At 42.0% G+C, this 8,084-nt stretch overlaps 1 protein-coding gene and 1 pseudogene across 4 annotated transcripts in view; both read left to right on the forward strand.

The window, feature by feature from the left end:
• LOC105988070 (L-lactate dehydrogenase C chain-like) overlaps positions 1–8,084 on the forward strand; it is a 39,814-nt gene that overhangs the window by 24,386 nt on the left and 7,344 nt on the right. For 3 of the 4 annotated variants that reach the window (XM_013019561.1, XM_013019560.1, XM_013019562.1), the window contains exons 6-7: positions 4,053–4,170; positions 5,618–5,741. In XM_013019561.1, coding sequence (XP_012875015.1) covers positions 4,053–4,170; positions 5,618–5,741 — 242 coding nt within the window. The remainder of the gene's footprint in view (positions 1–4,052; positions 4,171–5,617; positions 5,742–8,084) is intronic. The other variant, XM_013019563.1, reaches the window with a different exon arrangement.
• On the forward strand, positions 5,877–7,433 carry LOC105988031 (annotated as a pseudogene).

The following is an 8,084-nucleotide window of genomic DNA, read 5'->3' on the forward strand; positions in this document are numbered from 1 at the left end:
TATTCCTGTGGCTTGAAGTCAGGGCATAGGCATTGTCCCTGAGCCTTTTTGTACTCAATGCTAGCACTCTACTACTTGTGCCACAGCACTACTTCTGGCTTTTTCTGAGTAGCTTATTGGAGATACGTCTCACAGACTTTCCTACCTGGGCTGGCTTTAAACTGTGATCCTCAGTTCTCAGTCCCCTGAGTAGCTAGGATTACAGGCATGAGCAACTGACACCCAGCTGTCCCTTAGCTTTTTTCAAGCACAGCTGGTGCTCTACCATCTGAACTACAACTTTACCTCCAGCCTTTTGCTTGTTAGTTGGAGATAAGAGTCTCATAGAGCTTTCCACCTGGGCTGGCTATGAACTACATACTTAGATCTCAGCCTGAGTAGCCAGGATTACAAGGGTAAGCCTCTGGCAACCATTCTAATTATTATTGAAAGAATACATCTGTCATTTAGCTTCTACTGGTATGATTTGTCTCCAGTTACCCACTGCAGAGTGTATTTCAGCTCCTAACTCCTATGCCATCAACCTCCCGATCACTGTGCAGACCTTCCCTCTCTTTCACTGTGCTTATTCAGTCTTAGTCATATTGAATTATGGGACTAAAATAACTGTTTTGGTGTTTTTTTTGTGTGTGTGTGTGTGCCCATTCTAGGGTTTGAACTCAGTGCCTGAATGCCATCCCTGATGGCTCAGGGTTTTGCTCAAGGCTGATGCTCTACCACTTGAGACATAAGTCCACTTTGGGCTTTTTGGGCTTTCTGGGTTAATTAGGATGAGTCTCATGGACTTCCTTGCCTGGGTTGGCTCTGATCTGCAATCCTCAGATCTCAGCCTCCTGAGTAGTTAGGATTACAGGTGTGAGTCACTGGCACCAGGCCTACCTACAATTACTTTTGACATTTTCTAGTAGTAATGTCTGATTTAGGGACAACACAATAGGTATAGGCCAGACCTGGCTTCCCTATGCTGAAGGGATCTATTTGTACATCAGCCTTATATAGTGTACTGTGTCTAGGGCTTTAGAACTGTGTCCGCATGGTTGTGAGCCCTTCTGATATGAAGGAACATTGTGTTTGCTGTGTCCTTTGTCAGAGCTAAATAATTTCAGTGCTTAGTTGAAACCTCTGCCCTGTGAGTTTTGTTAATCCAAACTGATATTGCTGGTGGCAATGCAAAAAGTATGACACATCTTTACTATAGAAAGTAAAGTTCAGAAAAGCGTAAGTCTCAACTTTCACTCAAGTAATTTTTTTTGGGGGGGTCCGGTTGTGGGGCCTGAACTCTGGGCCTGGGCGCTGTCCCTCAGCTCTTCAGCTCAAGGCTAGCGCTCTACCACTTGAGCCACAGCACCACTTCTGGCTTTTTATCTTTTTTTTTTTGCTTATGTGGTGCTGAGGAATCGAACCCAGGGCCTCATGCATGCAAGGCAAGCGTTCTACCACTGAGTCACCTTCCCAGCCCTGGCTTCATAATTTCTTTGTGGCCAAAAATTTCTCATCTGGCCATTTGGAGCAGACATTACAATAACAGTCATCATCCTGCTGTTCAATAGAACATTAGCATTCAGACCTCTATTTATAACTTTATACTCACTGACCTCCCTTACCTCCCCCCCTCACCAGTCTCTGGTAGTTACTATTCTAGTCTTTACTTCAATGATCTCACCTCTTTTAGCTTATATTTAAATGGGGTCATACTATGTTTATCTTTCTGTGTCTGGCTTTTTAACATGAGGTCCTCCAGACCAACTATGCTGTCATCTCTTGTTGGATATTTAGGTTGATTCCACATCTTGGATATTGTGAATACTATTATTATTTTAAAATTTTTTATTGTAAAGTTGATGTCCAGAGAGGTTACAGTTATATATAAGAAAGATAATGAACTGGGCACTGGTGGCTCACGCCTGTAATCCTAGCTACTCAAGAGGCTGAGATCTGAGGATCGTGGTTCAAAGCCAGCCTGGGCAGGAAAGTCTGTGAGACTCTTGTCTCCAATTAGCCACCAGAAAACAGGAAGTGGCACTGTGGCTCAAGTAGTAGAGCAGTAGCCTTAAGCTGAAGAGCTCAAGGACAGTGCCCAGGCCCAGAGTTCAAGATCCATGACCGACCAATAAAAAAGTGAGTACATTTATTTTCCAACATTTTTACCTCCTCCCAATGAATACTATTTAAAATTCAGTAACAAACACGCTATAAACATATGCAGATATGAATATTATAAACATATGCAGATATCCCTTCAATATAGTGATTTTTTTTGGCAGTCCTGGGGCTTGAACTTAGGGCCTGGGCATTGTTTCTTTACCACTTCTGACTTTTTCTGTTTATGTGGTAGTGAGGAATGGAACCCAGGGTTTCATGCCTGCTAGGCAAGCACTCTACCCCTAAGCCACATGATTTTATTTCTTTTGGATATGTGCCCTGCAGTGGGATTATAGGTTATATGTAATTTTATCATTTTTGGGGGGTGGGGAAGTACTGGATCTGAACTTCTGTTCTAACATTTTTTTCTACTTACTTGCTTAGCTAGTGCTCTACCACTTGAGCCACACCTCTAGTCTGGCTTTTTGCTGTAAAGTTGTGGATGGAGTCTCTTGGACTTTTCTGCCCAGGCTGGCTTTAACTTTGATATTTTGGATCCAAGCTTCCTGAGTAGGAGTATAGGCATAAGCTATGGCTGCCTAATTTTAGTTTTTCTGAGGTGCCAAATTTTCCATAATAGCAGGACTAGTTTACCTTTCCACCATCAAGGCATGATTTCCTTTTTCTTCATAGGCTTGCCAGTACTTTTCATTTATCTCTTTTTTATTGACAATACTAGGACTTGAACTCAGGGCTTCTTGCTTAGTTTTGTCTGATCATGGTTGGTGCTTTACTACTTGAGGCATACCTCCAATCCAGTTCTTTTGCTAGCTAATTAGAAATAGAGTCTGGTGGACTTTTCTACCAAGGCTGGTTTTGGACTGTTATCTTCAGATCTCAGTCTCCCGAGTACCTAGGGTTATAGACATGAGCATCTGTGCCTAGCTTATTTCTTATCTTTGTGATAATAACAATTTTGAGTATGGAGAGAGGCTGTCTAATTGTGATGTGAACATATTTTCTGATCAGTTATGTGAACACATTTTCCTATACTTGGCCATTTACATCTCCTCCTCCTTATCCTCCTTCTTTTATTTATTTATTTATTTTCGGTTGTGGGTCTTGAACTCTGGGCCTGGGTGCTGTCCCTGAGCTCTTCAGCACAAGGCTAGTGCTCTACCACTTGAACCACAGCATCACTTCCAGCTTTTTCTGAGTAGCTTATTGAAAATAGTCTCATTGGACTTTCCTGCCCCTGCTGGCTTCAAACCTTGATCCTCAGATCTCAGCTCCTGAGTAGCTAGGATTATAAGCATGAGCCACCAGTGTCTGGTGATATCTTTTGATAACTACTTTATGCTCAAATTTTTGTCCATTTACCACATAGTCATAAATAAATATGACTACATGTTTTCTAACACTTTTTTTTTTTTGGTCAGTCCTGAGGCTTGAACTCTGGACCTGGGTACTGTCCCTCAGCTCTTCAGCCCAAGGCGATCGCTCTATCACTTGAGTCACAGCATTACTTCTGGTTTTCTGGTGGTTAGTTGGAGTTAAGAGTCTCAAGGACTTTCCTGCCCAGGCTGGCTTTGATCTGCGATCCTCAGATCTCAGCCTCCTGAGTAGCTAGGATTACAGGTGTGAGATATTGTTGCCTGGCTCTGACACTTCATATTGTTATTTCTTGTAATTCTTTTTTATGTTTATTTAAAACTTTCTTTTAGATATTGTAGTAACAATTTAAAAATAAACAAGCAGGGTGTGTGGTCATATGCTCTCAGAAGGGAGCACTCAGAAGGGAGAGGTGGGAAGATGACAAGGTTGTGGCTGTTTAAAGGAATACAAAACAAAACAAGTGAAACAACCAACCAAGCAAACAGAAAAACAGTAGTGCACTTAATCAACAGATGAAATATTATCAAGAAAACTTCATTTTGAGATGCATGTTTTTTTTAATTTTTATTTCTTAGTGCCCTTATGGAGTGGAGTGAATGTTGCTGGTTTTCCTCTAAAGTGTCTGAACCCTGAAATAGGATCTGACTCAGACAAGGAACAGTGGAAAACAGTCCATAAACAAGTGATTAATAGGTAACAGTATTCATTTTTAATGCCTTATAATCAGTATTAAGAATAAAACTTCCAGGTTATACCTGGGTGTCGGTGGCTCACGCCTGTAATCCTTGCTACTCAGGAGGCTGTGATCTTTCCTGCCTGGGCAGGAAAGTTCATGACACTCTTATCTCCAATTAACCACCAGAAAACCAGAAGTGGTGCTGTGCATCATGGGGTAGAGCAGTTGCCTTGAGCTAAAGAGCTGAGGGACAGTGCCTAGGCCCAGAGTTCAAGCCCCATGACCAACTAAAAAAAAGGCAAAAAAAAAAAAAGAATAAAATTTCCAGGTTAAAAGTCTGTAATTGATCTTTCCTTTTTATAAGATAAGTAACTGTAGGCTACGAACACCCTCTACATTCAGATGGCTTACGCAAACCATTACTTTGGAGCTTTAAAAACATACCTGCTGGCCACTGGTGGCTCATGTCTGTAATCCTGCCTACTCAGGAGGCTGAGATCTGAAGATTGTGGTTCAAAGCCAGTCCAGGCAAGAAAGTCCATCAAACTCTTTTTTTTTTTTAGTTGGTCATGGGGCTTGAACTCTGGGCCTGGGCGCTGTCCCTCAGCTCTTCAGCTCAAGGCTAGCGCTCTACCACTTGAGCCACAGCACCACTTCTGGCTTTTTATCTTTTTTTTTTTGCTTATGTGGTGCTGAGGAATCGAACCCAGGGCCTCGAGCATGGAAGGCAAGCGCTCTACCACTGAGCCACCTTCCCAGCCCCTCAAGTAATTATTATCATGATGGATTGATGCAGTTCTAAAGTTCCTATAATTTTGTAAGAAAATTATTATAGGATAAGAAAGTGCAGTTTTTGAAAGAATTTCTTTGAAAATGTACTACGAAAATTTCCCATTACATGTTTGTTATTGGTTTGATGATATATTCTTAGGGAAAACGTATACATCCTTACAACTATATAAAGTTTCATTGCCATGCCAGTAATATTTCTAAATGATCAAAGAGAGAGATGTATACAGTAACTTTCAGGAATCAGGGTCTGTTTGGATATTTAGATTAGTTCTAAGGCTTGAACTAAGGGCCTGGGTGTTGTCCTTGGACTTTTTCACTCAAAGCTGTACTCTGCCACTTGAGCCACAGCTCCACTTCCCACTTTGGGTATTTAAACAAAATATAAAAATATTAAAACTAACTTTATTGGCATGTAGGCCTTTGTATTCTGTTTTTATAATAAAAGGGTGAACTGATTCTTGTTTAAAGCGAATGACAATTTATGATAGTGTATTTGAACATAACACAAAAATTCATAAGTAATCTCTAGTAGAAATCTGGAAAATGTTATTATAGTGCCATTGGTATTTAGATTGTTTCAGAATGAATTCTTAAAGAATATTATGCTTTCTCTGAGTTGATTCTAGTGAATCAATTTGGGTTCATAAATTTGATTTCCTTCTTTATCTGCAGTGCCTATGACATCCTTAAGCTGAAGGGATATACATCATGGGCCGTTGCACTGTCTGTGACAAATCTGTCAGAAACTATCTTGAAGAATCTTAGGAGAGTACATCCAGTTTCTACTCTTGTTAAAGTAGGCTTAAACTTTTTTTTTTAAATCATTCTTTCCTGTATTAATTATTGATCTCCTACAATTTGCCAGATATTATACAAAAAGATATTATACAGAAAAGACAAAGACCTGACCTTATTGAATGTAGTGAAAGAAATGGGCTTAATCAAAACACTTATAGATGTAAACACATAACAATTATAGATGTAAATGCTATAGTGAAAAAGTACAAAGTGCTAGGAATATATGGCAGGAGTTTTGAGTTCTCTTTTGAAAGGGCATGGCTGATAGGTAGTGAGAAATCTTTTTTTTTTTTTTTGGCCGGTCATGGGGCCTGAACTCTGGGCCTGGGTGCTGTCCCTCAGCTCTTCAGCTCAAGGCTAGTGCTCTACCACTGGAGCCACAGCGCCACTTCCGGCTTTTTCTGTTTATGTGGTGCTGAGGAATCGAACCCAGGGGCCTCATGCATGTGAGGCAAGCACTCTACCACCAAGCCACCTTCTCAGCCCTCCATGAAATTCATCTCCAATAAACTACTCGGAAAAAAATAGAAGTAGTGCTGTGGCTCAAGTGGTAGAGTCCTAGACTTGAGCAAAAGAAGTTCAGGGACAGTGCCCAGGACCTGAGTTTTAAGCCCCAGGACAGGCACACAAAACAACAACAACAAAAACCACACAAGCACCAACCACACTTACCATAGTTATTTTGCAGGAACTCATGTATATTTGAGGATTAATAAAACAGTGATTAAGGGCATGAACTTTGCAGCCATTTAAAACATTGTTTTACCATTTATTATAGTGTGTTAATGGGAAATTACTTTGGACATCAAAAGCTCACTTTTTTTTTTTTTTGATCGGTCGTGGGGCTTGAACTCTGGGCTTGGGCGCTGGCCCTGCGTACTTCAGCTCAAGGCGAGTGCTCTACTACTTGAGCCACAGCGCCACTTCCAGTTTTCTAGTGGTTTATTGGAGATAAGAGTCTCATGGGGGAGTTTGTCAGGGGCTGTGTGGAAAAACACAAGGGAAGCCCCCCAAAGAGCTGGTTAATGAATGGTCATTGAAGATAAGAAAGGAAATGAGAGTTATCAATCAGCAAGTAAGAGACATTAAAAGAGAAGAAGAAAAAGTGAAGCTGTCTGTGAAAGATGCTGTCAAGAAGGGCCAGAAGGATGTCTGTGTGGTTCTGGCCAAGGAGAGGATCAGGTCTAGGAAGCCTGTGAACAAGCTGTATGCATCCAGAGGGCACATGAATTCTGTGCTCATGGCGGTCCTGTGAGTGGCTGGCTCCTTGCAGAAGAGCACCGAAGTGATGAAGGCCATGCAAAGTCTTGTGAAGATTCCTGAGATACAGGCCACCATGAGGGAGCTGTCCAAAGTGATGGTGAAGGCTGGCATCATAGAAGAGCTGTTAGAGGACACCTTTGAAAGCATGGAAGATCAGGAAGAAATGGAAGAAGAAGCAGAAATGGAAATTGACAAAATCTTGTTTGAAATTGCTGCAGGGTCCTTGGGCAAAGTGCCCAGTAAAGTGACAGGTGCTCTTCCTGAGCCTGAACCTGCAGGAGCAACAGCTGCCGAAGAGGAGGAAGAGGCCCTGGAGGCCATGCAGTCCCGGCTGGCCACACTGCGAAGCTAAGGCTGCCCAGCAGAACCTGCAGGCTCTCCCTGCAGTCCTCTGCCAGTGCACATGTGCCTCTGAAGAGCCGCCATTTCATGTGTCTCTTGCACTACACCCCTGTCATGAGGCCCTGTGTTTTCAAGAAGGTTCTATGCTAATATCTCTTCACTCTCTGCAGAGTTTTTAGGATTTCAAAGGGGTTGTTCTTCCAAAAAGTGATGTGATTAAATGCGTCATTTCCAGGAACATAAACAGCAGTACTGTTTTACTGGGGGAAGGGCAAAGAAATCCATTTTCTCTTGAAGCTATTCTCAGTGTTGATTGCCTGAACATTGAGGACTCTGTACATTTTTTGCTGTGTGTGTAAACACTACATAAAAGGACTTTAAAAAGAGTCTCATGGACTTTCCTGCCCGGGCTGGCTTTGAATCATGATCCTCAGATCTCAGCCTCCAGAGTAGCTAGGATTACAGGCGTGAGCCACCGGCGCCCAGCTAGTTTATTCATTTTAAAATGGGGATAATTGCTTGCCATCAGTGGCTCATGCATGCCATCCTAGCCATTTAAGAGGCTGAGGTCTGAGGATCTTGGTTCAAAGCCAGCCCAGACAGACAAATCTGGGAGACTCTTATCTCCAACTAACCACCAAATAACCCAGAAGTTGAGCTATAGCTCAAGTGGTAGATTGCTAGCCTTGAATAGCATGAGGTCCTGAGTTCAAGCCCCAGAACACACACAAAGACA

The sequence above is a fragment of the Dipodomys ordii genome, unplaced genomic scaffold (genome assembly GCF_000151885.1).
Source record: "Dipodomys ordii isolate 6190 unplaced genomic scaffold, Dord_2.0 Scaffold46, whole genome shotgun sequence".
NCBI classification, from domain to species: domain Eukaryota; kingdom Metazoa; phylum Chordata; class Mammalia; order Rodentia; family Heteromyidae; genus Dipodomys; species Dipodomys ordii.